A 27,007-nucleotide genomic window follows, 5' to 3' on the forward strand; every position below is an offset into this window, starting at 1 on the left:
GCCCGCGGCTTTGGGGCGTCTTATGCGCCATTAGTGGCGCCCGCCCCCAAACGTTTCACCCGGGCATCAAACGTCTCCGAGGCGTGTGGGAGGTCGGGGGCATTGGAAGGACCAGAGGTGATTGCGAGATTCATTGTGCTTGGAAAGGGGGCAGAATGAGAGACGCGGTTGGAAGCACTGGAACACAACTTTATTCCCACTTAGGCCCGTTCCCCCGTCTCTCTGGGTGACCGTCCTGACCCTCGGAAGGTCCCAAAGCTGCGCCACCGCTTCCTTCGTCCGACATCCAGCAGCTATTTGCTTGGCGCCCTCCAGTGGGCGCCAGGCCCGGTGCCGGCGCGGAGCGTACCGCAGCGGGCGGGCCGGCCCCTGTCCTCCAGGCGCCCGCAGTCCGGGAGGGGAGACGGGCATTCAACGACGACTCACACAATCACTTAAATACAACTGTGGAGAACCGCACAAGAGGGACGCGCGGCAGTCTGAGGGGAATGGCGAGGTGGACCAGGGAGGGTGAGGATGGACCAGGCAGAGGGAAAAGAGCGCTGGGACCCAGAGGCAGGCGGGAGGCGTTTGCTTCACTGGAGGAAAGGAATAACCATCCGTGTAATAAGCACTGAGAGGGGGTAGGGGTAGGGGTAGGGGGAACCATGTAGGGCTGGAGAGGTAGGCAGTGTCAGGCTCGGGGGCCACCAAGGCCGAGGCAAGAAGAATGGATTTGGCCCTAGAGCGCCGGTTCCCTGAATCTAGTCCCTGTTTCAGAGGTCCCCGAGACTATTAATATTTCAGTGCGTATGCGAAATGAAGAGCATTTTTATACCAAAATTAAGGTATTTACCTTTTTCATTATTCTCTAAGAGTGTACAATTAGTTTAGTCTTCCAGAAGCTACATATGTATTGATACCATGGTTCTCACAACGAATGGAACGTGTGCTTGTGTATTCTTGTGTTTCAAATTTTTCTCAGTTTTAATTTCTAGTATGATAAATATTGATAGTTACAAACCACATAAACAAAAGCTCTTTAGAGTTCTTGATAATTTTTAAGAGGTCCTGAGACCAAAAATTTTTGAGAACCACTGCCCTAGAGCTCTAAGAAGAAGAATGTGGTAAGATTTGTTTCTTTAAAAAAAAAAAAGCCACTCAGTGGAGGGAGATTGGAGGGAGTAGGAGCAGATGATCGGGTTTTCGTTATGGGAGCTACTACAGTAGCTGGAGCCAGAGATGGTGGTGGCTGCCACAGGACGGTGATGAGTGCCCTCATTGTGCTTTCTGGAAGAGAAGAAGGAGGTGAGGAATTCAGGGGTTTAGAAGGCAGGTGAGCTTCCTTCCAGAGACATATTAACCGTCAGGGGCACAGAGAGTGGAGGGATGGGGTTAACATTTTCTGTGTTTTCTACCTGCCAGACACTGCTGCATGCTTTATCTCCTGCATCTTCTAAAGAAGATGCATTATCTTCTTTAATCCTCCTAACAGTCCCTCGAGGCTCCATTGTCCTACATGGTAGCCACCACCCACATGTGGCCATTGAGCATTTGAAATGTGACTGGTCCGAACTGAGATGTGCTGACAGTTTAAAATAAACATCTGCTTTTGAAGACTTAGAATGGAAAAAGAGCTATAATTTCTTATATTGTTTACGTGTTGAAATGATAATATTTTGGATATACAGGTTGACCATCCCTGATCCAAAAATCCAAAATCTGAAACGCTCCAAAATGCAAAACTTTGAGTGCCACATGATGCCGCAAGTAGAAAATTCCACACCTGACCTCATGTGATGGGTCACATATATTATTAAAAGTATTGTATACAATTACCTTTAGGCTATGTGTATAAGGTGTATATGAAACATAAATGAATTTTGTGTTTAGACTTGGGTCCCATCCCCAAGATATCTCATACATAGGGAAATTCAAAATCCAAAAACAGTTCTGGTCCCAAGCATTTCAGACAAGGGATACTCACCCTGTATTTGATTAAAGCATATATTAAATTAATTTTACCTGTTTATTTTTTAATGGATTGCTAATTTAAATTTATATAAGTGGCTTGCATTATATTTCTGTTGGACAGCACTGCCTAAGTAATTTTCTTGAATCCCTACATCCAAGGAAACTGAGATGTAAATTAAGTAGCATGTTCAAAGGGTCCTACAGTTAGGATGTAGCGGTAGGATTTGACCCAGGTCTGTGTCAGCCCCACCACACCAGCAGCCTCCCTCCATGGTGATGAGGTGGGGCGGGGGGTAAAATGAGAAGGGAAAAACAAAGGGAGGTGGAGTGCTGTTACCTTCTCCTTTGAATCCTTGCAAGTGGACAGGTAGGCAGCTGTGGGGAAAGATTGAGAAGGGATGGGATTCGGGAATGGAAGAGCAGGGAGGACAAGAGGGATGGGTGTCAGGCTTCTGGGAGTAGGCAGGGGGTGTCTGTAAGTCGGGGGTCATGGTCAGGGTGGGGCTCACACTCACCGACCCAGCCCAGCACTTTGATGAGTCCAAGCAGGAGAAAGGAGGACAGGAAAAGGCCTATACCATCCTCGAGGGAGGGCCTGGAGAGGCCTGGCAGGTGAAAGAGGCAAGAGTGAGCTCCATGTCTTCCCCAGCACCAGCTCAGGGTCCAGGGCGCTCCCAGCTCTTACCTGCCACCTCCAGGGTGACTTCAGCTCTGCGGCCCGAGGCAGGCAGGCTGGGATGACGGACTAGACAGGCGTAGCGTGCCCCGTGCTGCTCAGCGGTGACTGGGGGTGGCCGCAAGTGCCCCGAGAGGCTGACAGAGCCGTCAGAATGGTGGCTCAGGGCAGAGAGCCAACTCTGTCCCCCAGCCTTCCGAGAGCCACCCTCTGGGCCGCCCCGGAGCTCCCACTCTACCTTCAGGCCCTCAGAAGGGTAGAAGTGGGACACACGGCAGAGCAACTCTGGGGGAGCCTCCCCTGGGACAGCCCATACAAGGGGTGCTGGCATCAAGGTCACTTTGGGGGGCTCTGGGGAAAAAGTAGGACGTGAGAATGGGGAAATCAATCTGTACCATCTTCCCTCAGAGACTCTCAGTCTATCCTATGGCTCCCCCAAAACTGAGTGGGGTTTGGTTTTCTTCTCCTGGGATGGGGAGCCCACTCTCTCCATTGGTGCTTCACAGTAATCCCCATGCCAAAGCCCCCCAGGTTTCCAGGGACCCTCCACCCTGTCATTGCCCTTCTGACTCCCAGGGATCCCCATCTCCATTCACCCAGGCACCCTCTTCACCAACATCCCTTCCCCATCATGGTGTCCCCATAATCCAATGCCCACCCTCTACCCGTGGAAACTTCTGTCCTCCCACTCACTGTACACAGCAAGCTCCAGAGTGACCTGTCCTTGCAAGTATGGCAGGTGTACGGTGGCCAGATAGGTGCCCTCCTGGAAGGGCTGCACTGCAGGCAGCCAGAAGGTCCCATTCCCAGTCCATGGGCCCCATGGCTCATCATCATTCCAAGCAGCAAATGCCACTGCCCCCTCTCGGGCTGCTGGTATCTGCCCATCCAGTCCAGGAGTTGCAGCCAGGAGCAGATGCCCCTTACCCAGGTGCTGGCGTCGCCACTCCAGCCCAAAGGGAGGGGGACCTGGGGCCAGAGATGAGGCAGCCTCGGAGCTGGGGGGCATGTAGGCGAAGCTCAGGTCCAGCATAGCATCTTGTCCCAGTCTTACTCGAGGGGCAGGGGTGTGAGTGAGGACAGTGAGCACCACTGGGGAAGAGAGGGGGATGAGGGAGTGGGAGGGGCATGAGAGAGAGAAAGAAGGAGAAAAAAAGAGGGAGAGAAATTGAATTATAGGGAAGACTGAACTCCAATTCACCCGCCCCACATAGACACCTCCTTTTCTGATGCTGTCTCCCAGCCCTCCCTGCAAATCCCCTTTGCCTGGGACTGGGTGGGATCCAGTGTGGCTGAATGAGCAAGCAGAGCGGTCTAGGGGTGAATAGGGGCAGTGAGGGGGTATGCCCTTGGAAGCCTGCTCTGAACACACAGCCGACTCTAGCTCTGGGGACAGCAGGATCTCAGGGTACTTCTAACACAGCCTGAACCAGTCTAGTCTCCAAGCACCAGCCTTGAAGAACCAGGCCTTGCTTGGTTACCAGTGAAGACCAGTGATTGAGCCATGACGGTCAATCCTATGGTGCTATACAGAGTGTTTATTGACCCCAGAAGGTTCCAGCTCTAGCCTGGATCTGAGCACAGACCTGTGTGCTCTACTGAAGCAGTGCAGTGCAGTGGCCAAGTGCCTGGAGCCTGGCTGCCCTGGTTCAAATCCCAACTATGCAGCTTATTTATATGGCCTTGGGCCACTTACTTCACTTTTCCATGGCTCAGCTTCCAAATCTCTAAAATAGGGATGATGATGATGATGGTGATGGTGATGATGATAGTACCTACCTCATGAGGTTGTTGAGAAGGTTAAATCATTTAAAACCTCTTGCTACCCAAATCTATTCAGTTCCTGATTTTAGATAACAAAGACACCTATATATGAAAAGTATTTGGAACAGTGTCTGGAACACAGTAAGTCTACAAAAGTGTTTGCTATGGTTACACCTGACCATCTGCCAGACAAACTTAATATAATCCAACTCAACAGCATCTCCACAACATTCCCTGACCCTGCCCTAATGCCTGTCATCTCTGACTTTGATGAATGGTCACCACCATCCCCCCCAGAGACTAAACGCAAACACTTGGAGTCACTCAGACTCTTTCCTCTCATTCATTTACTCAACAATTATTTATTGAGCACCTAGGATGTTCAAGGTGTAGTGGTAGAGAACAGAGTGGTGAACAAGACAGGCAGTTCCTGCCCTCAGATTGCTTACAGTCCAGGGAGCGACAAGCAAATCACCAAAAATAATGTGCTGTGTGCTATCCCCACCAGGCCCTAATAATCTCACACCTGTTTCCAACTCAGGTTCTCATCAATGTACATTTGGACAATTACAACTGCCTCCTCTCTGGTCTCCCTATCCTCAGTCTCTCTTTCCTTTAATTCTTCCTTCATACTGTACTCAAACAACATTGCTACAAGTCTGATCAGGTTACTTACCTGTTTAAAAATCCCAGTTATCTAGGAAGTCAGCAGCTAAAAGCACAGGCCAAAGCTACATGGCCTGAGTTCTATTTCTAGCCCTGCTTCTTACAAGCTGTGTGTCCTTGGGCAAGTTACCTAACTGCTCTGTGTCTCAGATTTCTTCACCTGGGAATAATATTAATACCTATGTTCTATGGTTGTTGAGAGGAATACATGAGATTATGCATATAAAGTGCTTAGAACAGGGCCTGGCATATAGAAAATGCTTGATAAATGTTAGTTGTTATACTTTCATTACCTTCATCATTATCAAAGACTTGCTGGGCATCTTGGGAAAATCACTTAGACTATATTTTTTCTCACTAGTCCAATGATCCTATCCTTGCCTACCTTTTATAAGAATCAAGTAAAATAACAGGCTTTCTAGAATGACCCTCCTCAAAAAAAAAAAAAAAAAAAAAAACAAATAAACTTCTGATGGTTCACTATCACCTGTAGAATAAAGCCCAGCTTTCAAGATACTTGAAAATTCAGCCCCTAACCCACCTTTCTAAGAGATTTCTCTTGTACCCTATGAACCAGCCACATAGAATCCCTTTTATGTGCCTAGCAGTAGAAGCTTTAATCATTGGGCATCTCCTCACTTTGGTCATGAGGTTCCTTCAATTTACAACATCTCTCCCATTTTCTCCCAAACATCTAATGCTCCATGTCCTTCAAGGTCAGTTCCACTGTTATTTCTTCCCAGAAATGTCTGCATCCTCCAGGTAGAAGTAATCTTTTTCTTCTTATAATTATATTTTTGTTATTTTTAATCTTAGCTTCTGAGGCCCATAAAGTTGAACTTTTCTCAACCTCATGGGATTGTTTTAGTTCAGTAGAGTAAAAAAAGCATGCAATTTCAGTTAGTTTAGCAAAATCCAGAAACATACTTTTGAATGGTGAAAAAAAAAAATCCACAACATTAATAAACTAAACCTAAAAGTTTTATAGTTGAACCCTTAAGCTAACAGTGATTTTTACTGGAAGCAATTTTAGACCTGCATCCCATAAACTGTACTCTGTAAGAATACAAATGTATATAAACAGGGCCAGAAAGCCAGAAAGTAAGGAAAAGTTATGTTTTTGTAGCTTGTTAATAACAAGTTTTTGCTTTTCTGTTAAAAAAAAAAAGTGAATGGTAACAACTAATTATAAAGTATTACTGAAAAAAACCTTAAATCTAAATGTAATCAAGCCTTTAGACCTAACTACCAAATTATAGGAAATATGGAGGAAAAAGGAACAAGATAAATGACACCATGAGGAAACAACTGGCCAAAGATAGTATGTGGGAAATTCTACAGGACAAATGACCAGGTTTTTCCAACAAATCAATAACATTTTTTCTTAAAGTGAGGAGACGTCAATTACAGAATAAAAGAGATGCAAGAGACCAAATGATTGTTATGGGCCGAATGCTTGGGTCCCCCAAAATTCATATGTTGAAGCCCTAACCTCTGAGTATTTAGAGATAAGGACTGTGAAGAGGTGATAAAGGGTGGGGCTCTAATTCAATGCAACTGGTGTCCTTATAAAAAGAGGAAGAGGCACCAGCACTCTTTCTCTCTCTTCCACGTGAGGATGCAGCAAAAAGTCCCCAGCCTGCATTCCAAGGGGAGAGCCTTCACTGGATATCAAGCCTGTTGGCACCTTGATCTTGGACTTCTAGCACCCAGAACTGTGAGAAAATAAATTTCTGTTGTTTAAGCCACCCAGTTTATGGTATTTTGTTATGGCAGCCAGAGAATATCAATACAACAACCAAATATAAAATATGAACCTGTTTTGGATTGTGATTTGAGCAAATCAACTGTAATATGACATCATTGAGACAAGAAAATTTTAATACAAGCTAGGAATTACATGATGTTAAGGAATTATTTGTTTTGCTAGGTGTAATAATGGTATTGTGGTTATAGTTTTATTTATTTATTTATTATTTATTTATTTATTTTGAGACAGAGTCTCACTCTCTTGCCTGGGCTAGAGTGAGTGCCGTGGCATCAGCCTAGCTCACAGCAACCTCAAACTCCTAGGCTCAAGTGATCCTCCTGCCTCAGCCTCCCAGGTAGCTGGGACTACAGGCACACACCACCATGCCCGGCTAATTTTTTTTCTATTTTTAGTTGTTTGGGTAATTTATTTCTATTTATAGTAGAGACGGGGTCTTGCTCTTGCTCAGGCTGGTCTCGAACTCCTGAGCTTAAACGATCCACCGCCTTGGCCTCCCAGAGTGCTAGGAGTACAGGCGTGAGCCACCGCGCCAGGCCTTGTGGTTATTGTTGGTTTTATTTAAGTCCTTATATATGCTATTTTACTTCATGAGTTAAAGAAAAAAAAAAATAAAGTTCTTATTTAAGAGAAATGCTTACTGAAGTACTTATGAGTAAAATAATATGGTCCTAGGATATGCTTTAAAACACTGTAAAAAATTAAAAAAAAGAGCGTGGAGGGAGGATAGGTGAAACAATTTGGTAAAATGTAATAACTATATAACTGGGTAACAGGTATGGTGGGTTCATTATACTATTCTCTCCACTTTTATGTATCTTTGAAATTTTCCACAGTGTTTTAAAAGAATGGTAAGAATTAAATACTGTATATGTAAAACATATTAAGAAAGTATATTTGCAACAAATACTTAAAACATTTGATGAAATAATATATATATATTAGCAAAATTATCAATGATCTCTGACCCTGGAGAGATTCCATTTGTAATTTTATATCAAAATAACAGCTTTTGTTTTCTTAAATCCCTAATTAAGCAGAAATGCTTGAAAAGGAAGACAGAGCACAGCCACTTGTTTTTCCCCCCCCTCCCCCATCGGTCTGTCTGGGCCCCCAGGGTGGGGGGTGGGGCGATCCCTATCCGCACTTCTGTCATAGGCACAAGTCACTTTCTACTTTACAGTAGGATTATCCCTGACAAGTCTGCCCAGAACCTCCCTGAGAGCAGAATCTTAAAATTGCCCACGGCTACCCCAGAGATCCTGACTTAATCGGCCTTGAGAGGGACCTAGGCTTTAGTAAATTTTATTTTATTTTTTATTTTTTTTAGCAAGTCTCAGACCTGCGTGAAAGAAGTTTTGATATATTTTAAAAGCCTCCAACAGGATTCATATTCACAACCTGGGCTGAAAACTACTGAGCCCTAACTTATTCTTGGTGCTAAGGTGTATTTATTGAATCAACCAAGAAATTAACACAATGCCTCTTCCGATAGTCACAACAACGGAAAGACAGCTGGGAAATAACATCCACATTTTACAGTTGGAAAAACAGACTCTGAGAGCAAAGGACATTCTCATCGCCACCTCAGCGAAGACAGCAGCCCTAGGAAATATTCCTCCCTACTGGAGACAGTTCTTCTCCCCACAAAGAGCAGTTTTCCTCAGCCTCTGCCCAGGGTAGAGCACGGAGGTGTAGGCAGAGGTGAGGGTTTGGGGGTGGGTGATTCTCAGAAACTGAGGAAGGGAGGGTGCAGGGCTCGGGTGGGGTTGACCTGTCCGTGAGACTGTATTGTTTACATAAAAGCGTAGGAGGCCGAGAAGCCGGGGACTCCACCGGTAGCCTATGCTGCCTCCGCTGCGAGGAGGGAGAGCCCCTCCCCATTCTTGCCTTATCCGCCTGCTCGCTGCCCGCAACCCAGCCCAGCAGTGCCCGACCCCTGGGCCCCAAACTGCGCTGCGCCACGCCATAAGCGGTCTTGGCAGTGGGAACCATCGGGTCTCCTACCTCGCGCCTTCCGCTCACTCAAGCCCACTGTTTGGGGACCACTGAGAGCACAGCCCCACGCACCTCAGGGAGGCGGCTGTCAGGAAAGGTAAACGCGCTTGGGTGCAAGAGCCTTTGCTTTGCCGACTGTCACAGCACCGAGTGTGGGCGCGGGTGAGGCTCGGGGCTGGTTTTTGAAACAGAGTGAACCGCAAAGGTGAGGGATCCTAGCCAGATACAGATCTGGGAGGAGCAGAGGAAACGGTTCCGGCTTCAGAACTCCTCCCAAGCCCTTTCCCTAACAAGTTTCTCAAGGTCGCTGTCTGGAAACCCCGCCTCTCCCAAGCCCCGCCCCCAAACCACAGGGGTTTTGTTGTTGTTGTTGTTGTTTGGTTTTTGTTTTTTTTTTAACTGGGGGAGGGCTAGAAGCTGCAGTGGAGATAAGCTAATTCTGGCCAAAACGCCTCGCTTTACAAAAAAAGAAACTGAAAGCCATTGGGGAAATGTCTCGCTCAAGTCCACACGGCGCGTCACCGGCTGCTGTGGACCCTTAGAATCCACGTACCCATCTCCACCTCCCCTCCCCAGCTACCTGTTGCCTCGGTAATGGGAACAGGCTCCTGTTGATGCTCTGGCTGTGGTCGCAAGAGGCTGGAGAGGCTGAGAACAGAGCTGGACATGCTGACCATCAGCCAAGCCCCGTCCAGGGCCCGCGGGCAGCTCTGCTCCGGGGTCAGGCCGCTGGCCCAATGCGCAGAGGCGGGGAGCGGGACGAAGCGGCTCATCTCACAGTGCGGCGCGGGAGCGTCCCGGGGGTACCGCCTGAGGGCATCCTGGAGGGCGCCAGCCGGGTCTGTGAGTGCGGAGAAGGGAGTTGCAGCGATAGAGTCATGGCCGCAGCGTTCGGGGAACTTCAGACGCACAGATTTTCTCATAGTGGGAGATTTACAGGTAGTCCATTTTACAGAGTGGGAAACTGAGGCTTCAGGTCACTGCCCGATCTAAAGAGGAAGGGGTTTCGGTGGAGGCAACAGAGGTGGGGGCAAGTCCAGGAAGACTTACCGTGCACGCTGAGGTAGAGCTTAGGGTCGAGGTCCAGCCGGGGCGGCGGTCCCCCGGGTCCCTGGCGCAGCAACAGTGCAGCAGGTCTCTTGGCCAGGTTGCTTCCGCTGGCATCCTCCACGAACCAGCACTCGATCACCGCGGGTCCCGCGGAGACGGCAGTGGCCAGGTCTGGAGGACAGGAGCTCGAGTGAGGGGGGCCGGGAATGGGGCCACCTCCCTCTGTTTCCCCCACCCTCCTATTCCTGGGCGAGGAGTCGCGCGGTTCGTTCACCCAAAGCCACAGCGAGGAGCAGAGACAGGGGCTTCATGGCGCTGCGATCTTCTCAGCCCGGAAGCCTCCTCTTCCCGCCTTTCACTTTCACTTTCCTCCGAAGGCCAGCAGGAGGGGCGGAGGAAATTCCCGCTCTGGTTAGGTATGGGTGTCTCGGAGGTGGGTGCGTCCCCCACTGGCCAGAACAGGATCCGGGAACATCCTCTCCAGTTCTGGTCTGGACACCCCAGCCCTACCGTGCCCCTCTGGGCCACCTAGCCGCGCCGAGTTCGAGCCCTCCCCAAACCTAGGCTTCCCCTCCCGTATCCCCCCTCCAGCATCCACTTCCCCTAGAACCATTACTCCGGCTTTCCTCTACCTGTGCCGGGTCCCCAGCAAACACATAGGGGTTGTCAGGAAGCCAAGTGAAATGACCAATAAATATTTTAATCACTGTTAAAAAAAATAAAATAAAAGCTTCACACTCCTACGACTTACTCCCTCCTTATCTCCACCCACTCCCCCATGAAAGCCGAGTTGGGGATCCCCAAGGGAGGTGAGGGGCAGGAGAAATAGGGTAGAAATAAAGAGCGCATCCTTCTGGAGGGGGAGGTTCTAAGACAAGGGTAGGGCTCAAAGGCCTGATCCCCACAACAACACAAACACAGACTTCAGGCACAGATTACAACCACCTGACCCTTGACTCTGTGACTCCAGGATGCTCAACACGCCCCGTCTCCCGCCCCCCTCCATGCGCACCCCACTCTGTGGAGCTGGGGCTTCGGTGTACTCAACAGAGATGGACGGGCTTAGTTCCAGGGATACCTTAAGAGACAAGGACTGAGGAGTGGAATGGGCTGGCGATGGTACAATGTGGTTCCCCCTCCATAATATATACAAGTCCACAGAGATAAAGGAAGACAGTAGTGCGGTGAAAGAGCACCTCGGGGCCACAGCGCCCCTGGATCGTACTCCCTAGTCCCTCTTCCCCGAAAGCTACCCCCAGTAGCCTGACCCTTCAATTTGCTCCTCCGCCCCCATTGAAGCCCATCTCCACCTTGGGGACGCTGGGTGGGGACCAGACATGTCTGCTGGACTGGGGCGTGGCCCCACTGGCCTCGTCGCTGCTGCCTCCGCCTGCTCTGGGGGACTCTCTCTTGGGCAGCAAGACTGGCCCCGTGGGCGTCCCAGGTCCAGGTCCGGCCCCGCCCCCAGCCAGGCGGTGGCGGCGCTCACAGTGTCCCCGGTGGCGCATGAAGCTGTCTCGCCACATGAACTTCTTGGCGCAGACGCCGCACTCGTAGGGCTTGAGACCTGTGTGCGTCTTCATGTGCTCAGTCAGATGGTGCTTCATCTTGAACTTTTTGTTGCACACAGGGCAGTCAAACGGTCGCAAATTGAGGTGCATGTTGACGTGCCGGTCCCGCATGCTCTTGTGGGAGAAGGCCTTCCCACAGTGGCATAGAAAGATCTTATTTCCATCCCCACTGCTGGTCCCTCCAGGGACCCCACCAGCACCCCCCGGCACACCCAGGCCCCCCACTGACGTGCCCCCCAGGGTCACTGCCCCGTGTTCAGCTTGGTTCCCTGGGGGCTGGCCTGGAGCCTGTGAGGAGGAGGAGGAGGAGGTGGAGGAGGAGGAGGAGGCTGAAGACGATGGGAAGACCAGGATCTGGTTGCCCTGCACTTCCAAAGGAAGAAGGGGTCGGGGAGGCTGGGAGGGAACATAGGAGGAGGGAGTGGGCCCCACTGAATCATCAAGCCCTGCCCCAGGACCCCCACTCTCATAGGGGCCAAAGTCATTGGAGGACTCACAGAAGTTGACCTGCTCCTCCTCCTTGCCTGGAAGCTCACTCAGAGTTCTAACATCGCTTATGCTGAGGGTAGTCTCAGGCCCTTCCCCTGCTGGAACCCTGGAGCCACCCCCCAGCTCTTCATCTTCATCATCCTCACAGGTCAACACCAGGTCTTCCTCCTCTTCTTCCTCCTCCAGATCTGGGTCTTGGGGAGCCAGGGGTGCTGGTGCTGGGCAGTTCCCACCTCGCTTCCCGTACATCCAATGTTTCTGTGGCATGATGCTGGGGGGCGTGTAGGTGGGCCTCCGGAGCCCAGCCCCGGGAACCACCACCCCTCTCCCATCCCCGCCATCATCACACAGCTCATCTGCCTCCAGCAGGACCTTCCCAGAGGTGGCTCCCCCACTGCCAACGACAGGGGCTGGAAATACAGGGCCACCTCCTCGACGCTCCCCACTGCCCACTGCAGAAGCTGCAAATGCTTCTTGGGAGGAAGATGAGAAATCAGTGGACTCTCGGGGGCTGAAGTAGTTGCTGCTGCTGGGAGACTGATTCTCACTGGCCCGGCTGGAGGCATGGGAACGCACAGAGCCCATGGCGGCAGGGGCCACAGTGCCCCCACTCCCTGATGGGACCCCAGCGCCAGGGACAGTGACAGAGGTGGCTGCAGCAGTTGTGATGGTGGTGGTGGCCGAGGCCCGGCCTTCTCGGAGGAGTTCAGTGCACTTGTCCACAATGTGCCACATTTGGAGTACAGACCCCACTGTGAGAAAGTTGACAATGTCAGCAGCAGCCATGCTGAGGCGGCCAGTGTAAGCAGAGGCCAGGACAGTCTCGAAGGCGCCTGGGTCCATGACGCTGGGCAGTGAGATGGAGGTCATGCCCTTGAGTAGGACCTGGTCATGAAAGTAAGGGGAGGAGGCAGCCAGGACAGCTCGGTGAGCCCGGAACTCCCGGCCCTGTACTCGGATAGACACATCGCAGAGCTGGCCCTGCAGCCGCTGCTGATTGAGGGATTCCAGAAGAGCACTGGTCACTTCAGGGAAAGACACATGTACCACTGCAGCCGCTGGCAGGGGTAGTGGGGGTGGAGCTAGCGATAGAGGCAGTGGGAGTGCTGCCCCACTGGGAGACAGAAGAGATGGCTCCATGTTGTGGAGGGAGGGGATACCCCCCCAGCCACAAAAACAAAGGAAGGAGGAGGGCAGCCGGGGGGGTCTCTGGGAAGAAAAAGAGAAAAGAATGATAAAATCTCATGATGGCACAGCCCTTTACAGTTTAATAATGTTCATAGCTGTTATCTGAGTAACTCCCCACAACACGGTGAGTTACGTATTCCTTTTAACCTCATTTGACAGATGAGGAAACTGAGGCTCAGAAAGATTAAAAGATTATCCAAGGCCACAGAGCCATTAAGTGGAAGCACCAGCAAGTACAGGTGTCTGACTCCAAATCCTGTGTCCTTTCCTTAGAGATAAGAGAAATAAGGTGCTCTTAGGGAATGGGTGCCTTCCCTTGGAATTACACCCTATTCTCCATCTGCTTGAGAGCCTGTCTTTCCAAAATCCACTTTTTTGGTGTTTTGCACCCTTTTTGAGGGGGGAGCTGGTCTGCTCCTATACTGAAAACCACCCCTCGCTCCATCTCACTTTTAGACTATGCCCCCCAGCTTTCTCATTGACCACGCCCCTTTCGTCCTGTTTAGTTCTAGCCCCGCCCCCTTCAAGACCCGCCTCGTGCTCCGCCCCCTCGGTCATTTAGGCCCCGCCCCCCCGCCCACACCGGAACCCGCCTCCGCCCCCCCGCCCCCGCTCTGCCCCAATCGCTACCTCGGCCTCTTTGCCCACCCGGAAGGCGTCCCCCAACCTCGCGCGTCCTCGCTTACCGGGCCGCGCACCCCCGGACCCCCCCCGCCCCTCACTCGGCGGCCAGAGCTGCAGCCTGAGCCCCTCCCGCCGCCATCTTGCGCCGACTCTCTCCGCCCTCCGCCTCCGCTCCGCCTCCCGCCCCTCAGACTTTAAAGGCACAGGCGGGCACCCCGCCCATGCCTCTGGGCAATACTCGGCCGACTCAGCCACTTCTCCTTTAAAGAACCGTCGCCTCATTCCACCTTAAAGGTATCAGGTCCCCTCCTCCGCTGAGGCCTCAGGACCTGGATCGGCCGAAGCATTCATTCCCCTTTAACTCGATAAGCTTGACTTTTCCCATTGGTGAAGGGTGCTGGCCGTCTTTTCCCAGGCTCCGCCCCTGAGCTGTGGCCATTAGCTGGCGTGCGGGATCTAATTGCCCTCTCCCTAGCTTCGGACAGTCCTCCTGATGCCCCGCCCCTTTCCTCCGGGCCTGGATTGGCCAAATAACCTTGAGTGGGCCTCTGATTGGCTTTTTTACTCCTACCGCTCCAAGCGAGAAAGCAAAATGTGTTAAGGAGGCTAAAGCCAATTTTTTAAAAAAGTGCCTGGCAGAGGGCACTGGGAAGACCTGAGGGAGAGGAAACCCCAAGATAGGAGTGCAAAGGCCACATCAGAAAGGACAGATCAGGGCTACCACCGGGGCTGGGCTAACCCTGAGCCACGGGACAGGGGATGCCAATCTGTGACAGTAGGACAAGGAAGACAGGAATACAATAAGAAAAGAACTTTATTGTTTATTATTTTTCTGTGTAAAACTTAACCTTTTGTTTCTTAAAAAGAACACCACCAAAAGGGGATTAGCTCAAGTCATCCCTTTCTCAGTCATCTGCTTCCCACCATCCTCCAAATGCTGTCCCAAACATTTTGGAGGTGAAGAGAGGGGAAAGCAGCTAATCAGAATCTGAGAGCACGATGATCTCCTCTGGATCGCACTGTGTGGCCACACTCATCTGTAGGGAAGTGAAAGACAAAGAGTCAGAGAGACCTGAAGTACAGGGGGAGGAGAAACAGAGGGAAGGATTTAGAGATTCTTAAAAATTGGGTGGGAAAAAGGAAAAAGGGTGGCTGGTGCAATATTCAGAGCGACTGAAACAGAAAATGAAAGAAAATGAATTATCAGAGGAAAAACAGCCTCTTCTTCTTACCTTGTAAGTACTAGGTCCAGGAGGTTGTGATTGAGGGGTTTGAGACAGCCGGGCTGGAGAAGGGCTGCAGAAGGAACTGGTCACCAGGCCATGGCTGGGAGAGTCCACCCTCGTGGAAGAATCAGCAACTGGGGCCAGGGAAGCCAAGGGGGATGGTGGGCTGGGCAGGGTACATGTCTTCGTCCCATTCTTCTCATGCACTGCCCTTTGCCTTTCCACACAGCTGGGAACAGAAACATGAATGCATGGAGTATGGGAAGACTGAGGCTGGAGGGAGAGTGTCCAGTTTCTCCCAACAGACTCAATTCCCCAATATTCCTCTCAGAAAGCCCCCTGCAATCCTTCCTTGGCTTCTCTCTTCCTCCTCTTGTTGTTATTACCTGTTTCCTAATGGCCCTGATCCTGTTTGCTTCTTTTCCTTTCGGGATTTCTTGCAGGGAGGGCTGGAATCTCCCCGGGTGTGAGGAGAGACACCTCCATTGAAAGAAGTGGAGGTGACAATGGCTGCCCCATTCTCTAAGACAGTGGTGAAGGGGTCGTCTGACTGTTTCCTGGAAGAGGAAATATCTGTCTCCTCCGGAGAAGGAGTAGTATCCAGGGGCAAGGCTTCAATCTCTAGCTCAAAGAGCTGAGATACAGGGCTCTCTTCCTCCAGGGGCAACTCGGGCTGTTCTCCATTGCCTTCAGCATCTACGCTGAACGGAGCCAGGGGCTCTTCCGATAGTAATGATGGTGACGTTATGAGTCCTTTGTTTTGCTGCTCCCTTGAAGACCTGCTGATCCCTTTGCCAGCTTCCAGGTTCTTCTCAGTGGAAATCTGTGGTGAGGACATGGGGCTTTTATCTCCAACCTTATCTGGAAAAGAATAAAAGGGAAGGGGGTGGCATGAGAACTAGGGAGAAAAATACTGAGAGAACACTAGGAATAAGAAGAGAAAGGGAAAGGGTCTCAAATTGGTGGCTCATACCTGACAAAGTAGAAATGACACATAAAGAAAATGGTCCCTTGACATACCTGCTTCCTCCTCTGCCTCCTCTTCATCATTCCCCTGACCTTCCTCCATCTGTTCCAGATCTTCCTCCTCTTCAGAATCTGTAGCCTCCTCCTCTTCCTCTTCGTCCTCTTCCTCATCACTTTCCTCATCATCTTCATCATCTGTCTCAGCCCTAGAGGTGGTGGGACACTCCTGGGATACCATTCCACTAGGGCCCTGGGGGATAAAGACATTTCTCTAAGGAATCTCTTGCCCTAGAGGGTTCGGTTCTTACATACCTTCTGCACACTCCCCCATCAGTCACCCTGGGTTCCCTGGCAGCCAGCACAGGGATAGAATAAGGTCTCTCTAAAGGGTTTACCCCTTCCACCTTCCACACCTCACCAGAATCCAAGGAGGCTTTGGGGGAGTCTGCAGAGGGGGAAGAGGTGCCTTGGTGGAGCTGGGCTCTTTTCCTCTTTCTGTCGCTCGCCTCACTTTTTTCTTGCATCATTGAGTATTTGGAAATGACCTCATCCAGCCGGCTCATGGCCAAATCCCGGTTTTCCCGAAGGCGCCGGGCCAGTGCAGCATCTGATAACGCAGGGTCAGTGCCTACATGGGAAGATATAGTCAGAACATTCAGCCCAAACCCTAGAAAAGGGGAGTAGATAGACAGATTCTCCCTCCACCACATGCCTGACATATAAAGGTCACTGATGGGCATCCTGCTAACCCCTTACCTGGCCTATAGTCATCTGTGAGGTGGCAGCCAAAGTTATAGATGAGATCAAGGTGACGTCGCTCCTGTAACCTGATGCCCACATCTCGGAAGGCATCCTGAGCCATAAGCTGGAGCTGCTGTCGGGGGAGGCCAAGGCTGTGACGAGCAGCTGCCTTCTCTACAGCCCTCAGCACATCTCCATAGTCAGGGAAGGTATCAAGCCCTGGCTTGTTAATAAGCCGCTCAATACGCCTGTTAACCTCTGGGTAGCGGGTGCCACGGTAAGGGATGCGCTGCTCTATGACACGGCCCGTCAATGAAGAGCAGTCTTTCAGTTCACATAGACGCCCAAAGAGGCGGATCAGCTTACGCTTCAATCTCGCCTCCTGCAGGTATGTGGAGTCTGGGTCATCCAATTCTGAGAGATCCAATTCCTTTTCCTGCAGCCTCCGGATCTCTGCCACATACAATGCCAGTAGCTGCTCCAAGTGCTGGATCTGCCTCCGGGAACCACGGGTCCTTGAGGCCTCAGAGGCAGTGGTTTCAGCATTTGTGGGGTCCAAGGAGGAGTCTGTGGGAAGGTTATTCTCAGAGGGCTCATTGGAGGTGGTGGCAGCAGGGGCCAGGTTCAGCTTCTTTTTGGCTGAGTGGGCCTTGAGAACAGTGCAGAGCTCATTGATGTAGACATAGAGTTTAGTTGGCCGGCTCCGGGCCAGAGACAGGACCCGAGACAGGATGTTGCAGAACTCCGCCGAGGCCAAAAAGAGAGGGTGGGCACGCTGCTGCCGGTTATGGAGGAATGGGACCACCTCAGGGTGGTCCACCGTCTGTGTCTTACACAGTTCAAGGAACTGGAGGGTTCAAGGGAAGAAGGGAGGGGGTTGAGAGAAAGAAGGGGAGGTGGGGTTAGTGGGGAAGAAAGGACAGGAGAGCCAGTCAGCCACCCCCCTCCCTGGGGTACCTCCCGGGTATTCTCCCCTAAAGCTCACCTCTTCAAATAGCTTCTCATTCTCCAACTTGTAGCATTTCTTGCTGCCCGAACTACTGCTTCCTCCAGCCCCATGGGGCTCAGAGGAGCCAGGGGCTTCAGCCCTAGGTGAGGCAGGATTGGGGGGTGGCTGGGAGGGCCCTGGCTGAGCAGCTGCTTCATCTTCTTCATCATCATCCAGCACAATGATGCTGTTAGCGGTGGCCATGGGGGATCAAATCCCCCAGAGGGAGGAAGTGTTGGGGATTTCAGAATTCCTGCTGGAAGGGGATGGGGCCTCAGAAAGAGCCCCTCCGGCATAGCCCCATCCCTTCATCTCACACTTTCCAATTTCCGTGGGTTTCAGTAACATCCAGCACTGACCAACAGTGTCCTCATTGCCTATCTTCAGTCACCATGAGTTCTATATGCTTTCTGGGGCCCTTCAAGTGGGGTAGGTGCAAACTTAGGTCCCCGCCCCCAGCTCCACCCCTCATTTCGATTTCCAGTCTTTCTGTTTCCTTTTCCCACTATTTCTCATATTTCGCAAGTTGATTCACTGTTTCGTTTTCCCACTATTTCTCAAGAGAATTTGGCTAGTTGATTCTCCTTCCTAACCCCAGGACCACCTACATCCCAAATTTCCCTGACACCCCCTTGCACAGATAACACACCCCCATAGGTGCCACCTCAGGTGTTTGCCCCCTTTCATCCTCAGACACATCAAACCCACACACCCCACCCCATCCTGAAGGATCGGCCCAACTCCTAGACTCTCTGAGGCCAAAGAGGTTCCCTCCCAACAATCCACTCTCCTTTCCCCTCACTGAATTCTCTACACATTTCACCTTCTGATGGTCCTCCTCGAACCGGGGATTTAGGCTGTAGATATTTCACCTCAAGTCCCCTCCCTCTCACCCCACCCTAATTTTCTCCATTCTGCGACCTGTAACCAGTCGTGAGCCCCCCACTGGGCTCTTCTGATTCCTCTCGGACCCCAACCTTGGATCGGGCCGGTCCCGTAGATGAACTTCCCGCCAAGTCCCCACCCCCCAGTACAGCCCCCGGCCGCCCCACTCCCCTTCAGGGATAGGAGGGTACCGTGGCTGGTCCCTCAGACTCAGCGCCGGGGTCTCCCCAGTACCTCTCTCTCGACATCCCCGCCCCTGCCTTCATTCCGCGCACCGTCCGGCCCCCACCTCAGAAACGGTCTCTCGAGGCGACTCCCGCCGCTGATCTCAGAAACTCGCATGGTTCCCTCCGCCTCCCTTACCCCTCCCACCGTAGGCCCCACTACGGACCGGAAGCCACAGAGTTTCCGCCTACACACACCTAAGCGCGACCGTACTGCGTCACCGAACCGTCTTCCTGTGACCGGAAGTAGCTGTGGGCCCTCCCCCGAGCGCCCGCAGGGCCGCCCACCTAGTCCGCGGCTCCCTTCCCCCTGACCTGTAGGCCGTGGGGTTTGTCCCTGCTGGGCGCCCCGAAGTACCTAGAGGCCGCCATTTTGCCGTACGGCGCTGGCTCTGCCGCGACGTGGGCGCTCGTGTCTCCCGGTGCTTCCGCGACTCCGCCAATCAGAAACTTCCTGCCTCGGGCCCAGCCGCCGGCGAGTCGCGTGCCGGGCGCACGGGCCCACTTTTCCAAGGAGGGGGAGGGATAAAAGGAATTGGGCTCTTCTAGGCTGCGCAGGGCTTCAGGGAAGGGCAGGAGTCTCTTAAAAGGGAAGTAAAACCTTTTCCTTCAGCCGAGCTACCGGCAAGCCTTCCTACCCTACTTTCCTATTTCCCAGATCCCGGTTTCCGCGGCTTACTCGACTGCGCCTGCCCTTCTGCTCCCAAGGGCGGCGCACTCCTTGCAACCCTCCAGCAGCTACTCCTACCAGGTGCCACATCTCCCGATCGTTAAATCATAGCACATGCACACAAATGAGCACAACGCGCTGTACGAAAGTGTTATTATTATTGCTGTTGTTGTTGATTTGCTTTTCAAGCTACACCACAGAACTAATGACCAACCAAATTGGCGGGACCTGAGTGGTTCTCCTCCTTCTTTGCATCGGGGTCCTCGAAGGGCCAGCGGTGCTGACCAGGAGGCCGTGCTTTATCGTGGAGGTCTATAGCCGGAGGATGGCCGATGACGGGGCGCAGGCTTTGCGGAGTATCTGCAAACTGCCCCTGTGAGCGCTGAGTCAAAATGAGGATCCTAAAATACTGAAGGGCTCATCTCCTCCTTTTCCGGGAGAGCTGAGAAAAGAACGAAGGGGGAAGAAACTGACTGTGACGCCCACCTTGCCCAGTTAGGGAGGCTGGAGGGATTCGTGACGGCAAGGCTGGGTCCAGACACGGTGAGCTTATGAGGACGCCATAAAGGTTGACATGCCCCCAATCACTGAGATTCCCACCTCCTGCATTCCTGAGCATTCATTCTACAAGTGATGGGCATCTTGCCACTTTCTAGGACCACAGAAACCCTTAGAGCCCCAGGACCTCAAACACACCCTTCCATTAGAGAATCCTACGTCACTTCTTCCCAGTCGTCTCATCCTACAGCCTTCCACTTGGGGAACATGAAAACTCTGAAAAGGATACTGGGACTTGGAAGATATAAGGGATTTAATTTCCCAGAACCTCAACTTTTCCAAAAGCCTGCAGTACAGGCTTTTTCTCTTCCCTTTTTAAATAGAGTTTCTCTCTCTTAAAAAAAAGTTCTGGACCATGAAATCTGGGGTAATCTTACCTGTCTTAAAGAGACATGTAGCCTATGTCTTTCATCAAAGCACTATGAACACCACCTGTTCCATCTTATTAAAAATTCCTTTTTATTTTTTATTTATGTATTTTGTAGGGTTGTCAAGTGAAGCAGTGGGAGTGGAAAAAATTCCTTTTGAGCAATTATAAAAATCTGTACAGTCTCTATGCTGTTTGAACAATTCTGTTCTCAGAACAATTGTCACAATAACTCATCCCAAAGGAATTTTTAACTAGAAACTTAAAGATATTTTTCATCTTAATTTAGTATATAGATGTGTGTGCATATATGTATATGCAGGAAAGTATGACAGATTGGCTGATAAAAAGACTTTCAAGTATAGACCTGGATGGTAGTCCAGGCCTGTAGCCCCGCCTACTAGGGAGGATGAGGCAGGAGGATCCCTTTAGCCCAGGAGTTTGAGACCAGCATCTCTAAAATTAAAAAAAAGAAAAAGAAAGAAGACTTTCAAGTATAAAAGCATAGAGTTTTCTGCAGGCAAGTGGAATGATAATAGTAGTTCAAGGAGATGATGAAAGAAAAAAAGGAATGATTCCCAACTGTTAGAAGCTTATTTATATATTATTAAATGGGTGGTGGGTACCAAGTCACTATATTTCAATTCCCCTGGACATTAAAGAGGTGATTTTATTGTTTTATTTTAAAATTTGAATATTTTCAATATGCCAGAATTATATTCTTGAAACAATTTTATGATGAAAATTCTTTGATGTCTACTTAAAAATATATGAAGGAGTACGTATTTTTCCAAATGAATTCCCAGAGTAAAGGTACAGAAAATTTAAGACTGCTGCCCTAAGCTACCCAGGTATCTCTTCCACAGCCCCCAACACTCCCATTTCCCTCCTTTCTCCCCTCTCACCTCAGTGGCAGGGGAAGAGGACGTTTATAGGAAAAGTGATCACAATTCCAGCTCCTCCTCCTTCTGAGGTGTCCACAGGAGCCAGTCCCCAAACTTTGCCCATGGTAGCAACCACAGCAGCTTATAAGCAGCCTCCAGCAGCATCAGTGTCAAGAAGAGGGCAAGGAAGATAAAGAAGGCCTTGTCCAAGGCACGTTGCAGGGGACCCCTGGGGGGAGAAGGACCCTGGGCAAAAGCCAAGAACACATCCCCCTCATCCACATTGCCTTCCTCCTCCTCTGCCATCCTAACCCACAGTCTGACAGCCAGCTGGATGGTGGGGCTGGGATGGAAGCCCTTGCTCAGCACCAACAGGATTAAGGGGTGTGGCTGTGGCAAGTCCTATACCTGCCAGTCTTGACCTTAATTCCCACACCCAAGAGAAAGGAGAGGAGGGTGTCTGAGTCTTTGGAACAATTATTTAATCATCCAGTGCGATGTGAAAAGTCTGATCCCTATGAGCCCTAAACTCTGTTCAGCTTTACCATAGTGTAATTCTGTGATTTGGAAACAGAAGACCCAACATAGAGACATAAGCTGGAACCCTGTCATTCTGGGTCTCCAGGCCCAAGGCTCGAAGTCTTGGGCCCCTACAGATACAGTAAACATGTAGACCTAGTATGCTTCTGAGAGCCACTGCCAGTCAAGGATCTAAAACCCCTTCTAGCTGTATAGTGGGTGGTTGGGGGTGAGGTGGTCTCTCCTAACCAAGGCCAGTGGGAACAAGCAGAAGGGTCTTAAGCTTGCGCAGAAGTAATCCCGAGATCTGTGAGTGACTGGGCTTTTGGTGCTAAGTCAGAGTGCTCCCTCCTAACTTCTGGTCTCTGCAGTGCCAGGAGTGGGTTGTAATTGGACTGCAGAAGCCCCAGGGGAGGTTTATAAAAAGAGAAACACCATGATATGTCAGCAGGATCAGAGTATATGATTAAAACTTGACTGTTGGGGTACTTGTAAAGATAAGTGAGGTTTTGGCCAGGCATGGTGGCTCACGCCTGTAATCCTAGCACTGTGGGAGGCCAAGGTGGGAGGATCTCTTGAGGTCAGGAGTTCAAGACCAGCCTGAGCAAGAGTGAGACCCCACTCTCTACTGTGGTGGTGCACATCTGTAGTCCCAGCTACTCCAGAGGCTGAGGCAGGAGGATCGCTTGAGCCCAGGAGTTTGAGGTTGCTGTGAGCTAGGCTGACACCACAGCACTCTACTCAGGGCAACAGAGTGAGACTCTGTCTCAAAGAAAAGAAAAAAAGCTGGGTGCAGTCTGGGCACGGTGGCTCATGCCTGTAATCCTTGCACTCTGGGAGGCGGAGGTGGGAGGATCTGTTTTTTTTTTTTTTTTTGAGACACCATCTAGCTCTGTTGCTTGGGCTAGAGTGCCCCGGTGTCAGCCTAGCTCACAGCAATCTCAAACTCCTGGGCTCAAGCGATCTCCTGCCTCAGTCTCCTGAGTAGCTGGGACTACAGGCATGTGCCACCATGCCTGGCTAATTTTTTTCTATATATATTTTTAGTTGTCCAGATAATTTCTTTCTATTTTAGTAGAGACGGGGTCACACTCTTGCTCAGGCTGGTCTCGAACTCCTGACCTCGAGCGATCCTCCTGCCTCGGCCTCCCAGAGTGCTAGAATTACAGGCATGAGCCACCGTGCCTGGCCCTTTCTCCTTAAATTCATATTTTATTCACTTCCACTAAAGAAATTTATCCTAATTTAATTTATTTTATACTGAAAGTCTTGTATTCATCACCCTATATTTCTCTGCAACAAATATGTTAAAAGTCTACTTAAAATTTTTTTTTTTGGTGATTTATAGGGTACGTGTGCAGATTTGTTACATGGATAGTGAGGGGTGAAGTCTGGGCTTTTGTGTAAACTTTATCCCCTTAATGTACATGGTACTCATTAGGTAATTTCTCGTCCCATACACTTCTCCTGCCCTTCCAAGTCTCCAATGTCTATTGCTCCACTCTTCATAAAAATATATTTTTTTAACTAATTAATTTTTTCTAGGGCTGGGCTTGATGGCTCACGCCTGTAATCCTAGCATTCTTGAAGGCCAAGGTGGGAGGATTCCTTGAGGTCAGGAGTTCGAGACCAGCTTGATCAAGAGCCAGACCCCATCTCTACCAAAAATAGAAAAAATTAGCCAGGCATGGTGGCATATGCCTATGGTCCCAGCTACTTGGGGAGGGGATGGTGCCAAGCACACTGTCTGGGGTGACAGAGCAAGACTCTGTCAAAAAAAAAAAAAATTAGTTATTTTTAATTTCATTTACACTTAACATTCTAATGTTTAAAACTTTTCTTCTAGGCTGGGCTTGGTGACTCACGCCTGTAATCCTAACACTCTGGGAGGCCGAGACGGGTGGATCACTTGAGGTCAGGAGTTCAAGACCAGCCTGGACAAGAGGGAGAGCTCATCTCTACTAAAAACAAAATAGAAAGAAAGTAGCTGGACAACTAAAAATATATAGAAAAAATTAGCCGGGCGTGGTGGCACATGCCTGTAGTCCCAGCTACTCGGGAGGCTGAGGCAGGAGGATTGCTTGAGCCCAGGAGTTGGAGGTTGCTGTGAGCTAGGCTGACACCATGGCACTCTAGCCCAGGCAACAGAGTGAGACTCTGTCTCAAAAAAAAAACCAAAAAACTTTTCTTCTAGATTGAACTATTAGTAGCAGTACACATTAATCAAAATCACATAAGTATATTATAAATGTGATAGATAATTGTCTAAATTTAACATGTTATCAGAAATGCATCTTTTAATGGGTTTTTAACTAGTTCATGTATCATTGTATTATGTAGCTGGAATGACAGCATTCAGTATCAATTCTCTTTCTATTTTTTTCTTTTTCATAAATGTAAAAGCTGAGAGTCCTTGTTCACATAAATAAGTAAATGGGAACAGAAAGACTTTCATGATAGCAGTGACACTCATTTGTTTGAATTTGTCTGAATTACATGTCAAAAATCACACAGTGAGCTATCATTAAAATTATTTTTAATGATATTTAAGCTGACAACTCAGATTCACCTACAATTTCATGGAAAGCAAAGAACTGGAAACCACCTGATTTGCTAAAGGACTCGTTTCTCAATCTTTACAGTCATTCACTTTCAAAAACAGTATTTCAGATATTTCAAATTGTACTTCTGTTTGGCAACCCGGAAGTTTTTACATTTCCCCATCTTGGGAGAATGGTAAATGGGCAATGGTAAACGAGGAGAAAAAAAACGAGGATGTTCAGAATAGTTCTCAGGCAAATCAGTTTTAGGAAAAGGACATACAGACACAGGATGGCTCATAAGTAGCCATGCCCCTGGTGAGGTCTTCGTGACCCCTGGGACTTGCATACTCTAGGTTATAGCCCACTGGGCTAGGAAGGTGCAGCATGACTGTCAGGCACACTGAGGTCTACCTGAGGCTTCCCATAAATTTGAAGTGAGATCGGCTAGCACTGTTGTGTGGTTTTCTTCCCCTCCGGGTGTGTTCAGCCATATGAGTGAAGCGGCGAAGTTTTCAGAGAGTTAAGGCTTTGCCAGTAGTACTGGGAAAGGCTGCAGTAGCAAGCGAGTCTAGGCTGTGTGCAAACATAATGTCAGGATTATTGGTGGACGCCAGATAATAAGGTGAGCGCTAAAATTTCCACTTCTTTTTATCTTTTTTTTTTTTTTTGAGACAGAGTCTCACTCTGTTGCGCAGGCTAGAGTGCCGTGGCATCAGCCTAGCTCACAGCAACCTCGAACTCCTGGGCTCAAGCGATCCTCCTGCCTCAGCCTCCCAAGTAGCTGGGACTACAGGCATGCGCCACCATGCTCGGCTAATTTTTTCTGTATATATTTTTAGTTGTCCAGCTAATTCCTTTCTATTTTTAGTAGAGACAGGGTCTTGCTCTTGCTCAGTCTGACCTCGAGCGATCCACCTGCCTTGGCCTCCCAGAGTGCTAGGATTACAGGTGCGAGCCACCGCTCCCGGTCTAAAATTTCCAGTTCTTAAGGATGAGATCTCCTAGCAATTATAAAGTGAAAAGAGAAGAGGGTCCAAGACTAAGCTTTAGACAGCTGCAGTATTTCATATTAGGCTGAAGAATGCCATGGAAATGAAGATTAATGAGGAGGTGGGAAGGGTATCAAAAAAGTGTTGGGTCTTGGAAGCCAAGGGACAAGTGTCTCAAGAAAGTGGACGTGCACATGTCATGGGCTGGGAAATCAAGCAGGAGGTGGTCTGAAAGTCCCCAGGTTTAGTTACACGAAGGGCGTGGGGAATGCAGGGGCAGTAGGAGGCAGAAGCCCGTCTGGAATGGGCTGCGAGGAGAGTGGGAGGCGCCGCGGGAAGGGCCAGTGCGGACAACTCCTCCAGACACCACAACGCCGGGCTGTGAAAAGGAGGACGGCAGGGTTATTCTTTAGCTCTTTTATTTGTTTTCATTATAACCTTTACGGCAGTTTATAATATTTGTTGTTTTCTCCTCTTCATCTGTGCCTCTCCTTTCTTGCAAGTGGAATCTAAGCTCCATGAGGTGGCTGCTGACACCATCTTGTCCAGCCTTTGCAGTATACCCGGCACTCAGAAATGTTCTTGAGTGACTTAATGAATAAAATGATGCTAAATAAAAGACATGCGGAAGTAGTCCTCCTCCAAACAAAGATATACCTTAATCCAAGGACAAATTCTAGCTTAATTTCTTTGAATACAAAGGCAATTTTAAGCTCTTTTGGTTAATTCTTAAGAATTGGGCATTGAAGTGTATCTCTCCTCATGTCCAGATGTCCCTGAAGTGGCAAAGACAGCATCAGACAAGAGAAGTCAACATTTTAGAAACTGGAAAGTTGACAAAGCTGAGAGAAGAGTGATAATTGACTTCACCAACCTGAGAAAGCAAAACCTAAGTGTGCGCCGGGCGCGGTGGCTCAGGCCTGTAATCCTAGCACTCTGGGAGGCCGAGGCGGGAGGATCTCTTGAGGTCAGGAGTTGGAGACAAGCAAGATCCCGTCTCTACTAAAAAAAAAAAAAAAAAAAAAGAAAGAAATTAGCCAAACAACTAAAAATATAAAACATTAGCCAGGTGTGGTGGCACACGCCTGTAGTCCCAGCTACACTCTAGCTCAGGCACCAGAGCGAGACTCTGTCTCAAAAAGTAAAAATAATAATAATAATAACAACAAAACCTAAGTGTGAGAGCCGTTGCTGGGGCAACAAGAATTGAGCTGGTCCACAGGCAGTACTTAGGGAAGATACAGGAATCGAGGCCCAGTTCCCTTTGAAAGCAGAGGGCAATGGGAGGATGGGAAAGTTTTTGGAGGAGCTAAGATGCCTGCAGCTAGTCCCCCTCCCCTACACTTGGTAACCAGGCAACCCCGTCCCAGGCCCACCCATGCTGCTGGGAGAAGACTGGAGAAAGGCCAAACCAGAGTCTGGCCTTGGGGGCAGCAAGCCCACCTGAGAGCAAGGATAAGGGCCCAGACTGAAAATAGGGGTCTTTAAGGAGGTCTTTATACCTGGCAGTGAGGCCTGCCCTCAGACCCCTTCCCCCAGCTGCTTCCCAGAAGACCAGCAATCCACTTTTACCCTCTAGAATTCTGAACCTTTGAGGAAACTGGCCCCATCAAGAAAAATATACCTACATTTAGGCGTTATTCAAAGAAAAAAAAAAAAAGCTGGATTTTCTCTTAATCACACCAAAGTGAGTGCTAGTA

At 49.9% G+C, this 27,007-nt stretch overlaps 4 protein-coding genes across 10 annotated transcripts; all 4 read right to left on the reverse strand.

Annotated features, from left to right (window-relative positions):
* Nucleotides 1-168: 168 nt before the first annotated feature.
* LOC123631829 (TAP binding protein) lies at nucleotides 169-10,393 on the reverse strand. Of its 3 annotated transcripts, none has more exons than XM_045541841.1 (8): nucleotides 10,150-10,393; nucleotides 9,876-10,046; nucleotides 9,406-9,666; nucleotides 3,557-3,721; nucleotides 2,639-2,980; nucleotides 2,469-2,558; nucleotides 2,291-2,328; nucleotides 169-1,269 (listed from the first exon to the last, which is right to left on the reverse strand). In XM_045541841.1, exons 1-8 carry the CDS (start codon nucleotides 10,184-10,186, stop codon nucleotides 1,258-1,260), a joined length of 1,116 nt encoding a protein of 371 aa, XP_045397797.1. In that variant the 5' UTR covers nucleotides 10,187-10,393; the 3' UTR covers nucleotides 169-1,257. The 3 variants fall into 3 exon arrangements, with proteins under 3 accessions (XP_045397797.1, XP_045397796.1, XP_045397795.1); XM_045541840.1 differs by having other exon boundaries at nucleotides 3,323-3,721; XM_045541839.1 differs by lacking the exon at nucleotides 169-1,269 and having other exon boundaries at nucleotides 2,005-2,328; nucleotides 3,323-3,721.
* A 161-nt stretch (nucleotides 10,394-10,554) lies between these two features.
* ZBTB22 (zinc finger and BTB domain containing 22) lies at nucleotides 10,555-13,888 on the reverse strand. Of its 2 annotated transcripts, none has more exons than XM_045541835.1 (2): nucleotides 13,810-13,888; nucleotides 10,555-13,144 (listed from the first exon to the last, which is right to left on the reverse strand). In XM_045541835.1, the coding sequence occupies exon 2, from the start codon at nucleotides 13,073-13,075 to the stop codon at nucleotides 11,147-11,149; it is 1,929 nt and encodes a 642-aa protein (XP_045397791.1). In that variant the 5' UTR covers nucleotides 13,076-13,144; nucleotides 13,810-13,888; the 3' UTR covers nucleotides 10,555-11,146. The 2 variants fall into 2 exon arrangements, with proteins under 2 accessions (XP_045397791.1, XP_045397792.1); XM_045541836.1 differs by lacking the exon at nucleotides 13,810-13,888 and adding an exon at nucleotides 13,754-13,772.
* Nucleotides 13,889-14,543: 655 nt separating this feature from the next.
* DAXX (death domain associated protein) lies at nucleotides 14,544-18,993 on the reverse strand. Of its 4 annotated transcripts, none has more exons than XM_045541848.1 (8): nucleotides 18,843-18,993; nucleotides 17,666-17,921; nucleotides 16,696-17,527; nucleotides 16,353-16,567; nucleotides 15,994-16,189; nucleotides 15,360-15,834; nucleotides 14,980-15,202; nucleotides 14,544-14,784 (listed from the first exon to the last, which is right to left on the reverse strand). In XM_045541848.1, the coding sequence occupies exons 2-8, from the start codon at nucleotides 17,870-17,872 to the stop codon at nucleotides 14,725-14,727; spliced, it is 2,208 nt and encodes a 735-aa protein (XP_045397804.1). In that variant the 5' UTR covers nucleotides 17,873-17,921; nucleotides 18,843-18,993; the 3' UTR covers nucleotides 14,544-14,724. The 4 variants fall into 4 exon arrangements, with proteins under 4 accessions (XP_045397804.1, XP_045397803.1, XP_045397802.1 ...); XM_045541847.1 differs by having other exon boundaries at nucleotides 17,666-17,924; XM_045541846.1 differs by having other exon boundaries at nucleotides 17,666-17,924; nucleotides 18,788-18,889.
* A 2,323-nt stretch (nucleotides 18,994-21,316) lies between these two features.
* SMIM40 (small integral membrane protein 40) lies at nucleotides 21,317-21,562 on the reverse strand. Its single transcript, XM_045542196.1, has one exon. The coding sequence runs from the start codon at nucleotides 21,560-21,562 to the stop codon at nucleotides 21,317-21,319; it is 246 nt and encodes an 81-aa protein (XP_045398152.1).
* Between the last annotated feature and the right edge of the window lie 5,445 nt (nucleotides 21,563-27,007).

This window comes from Lemur catta, chromosome 2 (genome assembly GCF_020740605.2).
Source record: "Lemur catta isolate mLemCat1 chromosome 2, mLemCat1.pri, whole genome shotgun sequence".
Classification (NCBI taxonomy): Eukaryota; Metazoa; Chordata; class Mammalia; order Primates; family Lemuridae; genus Lemur; species Lemur catta.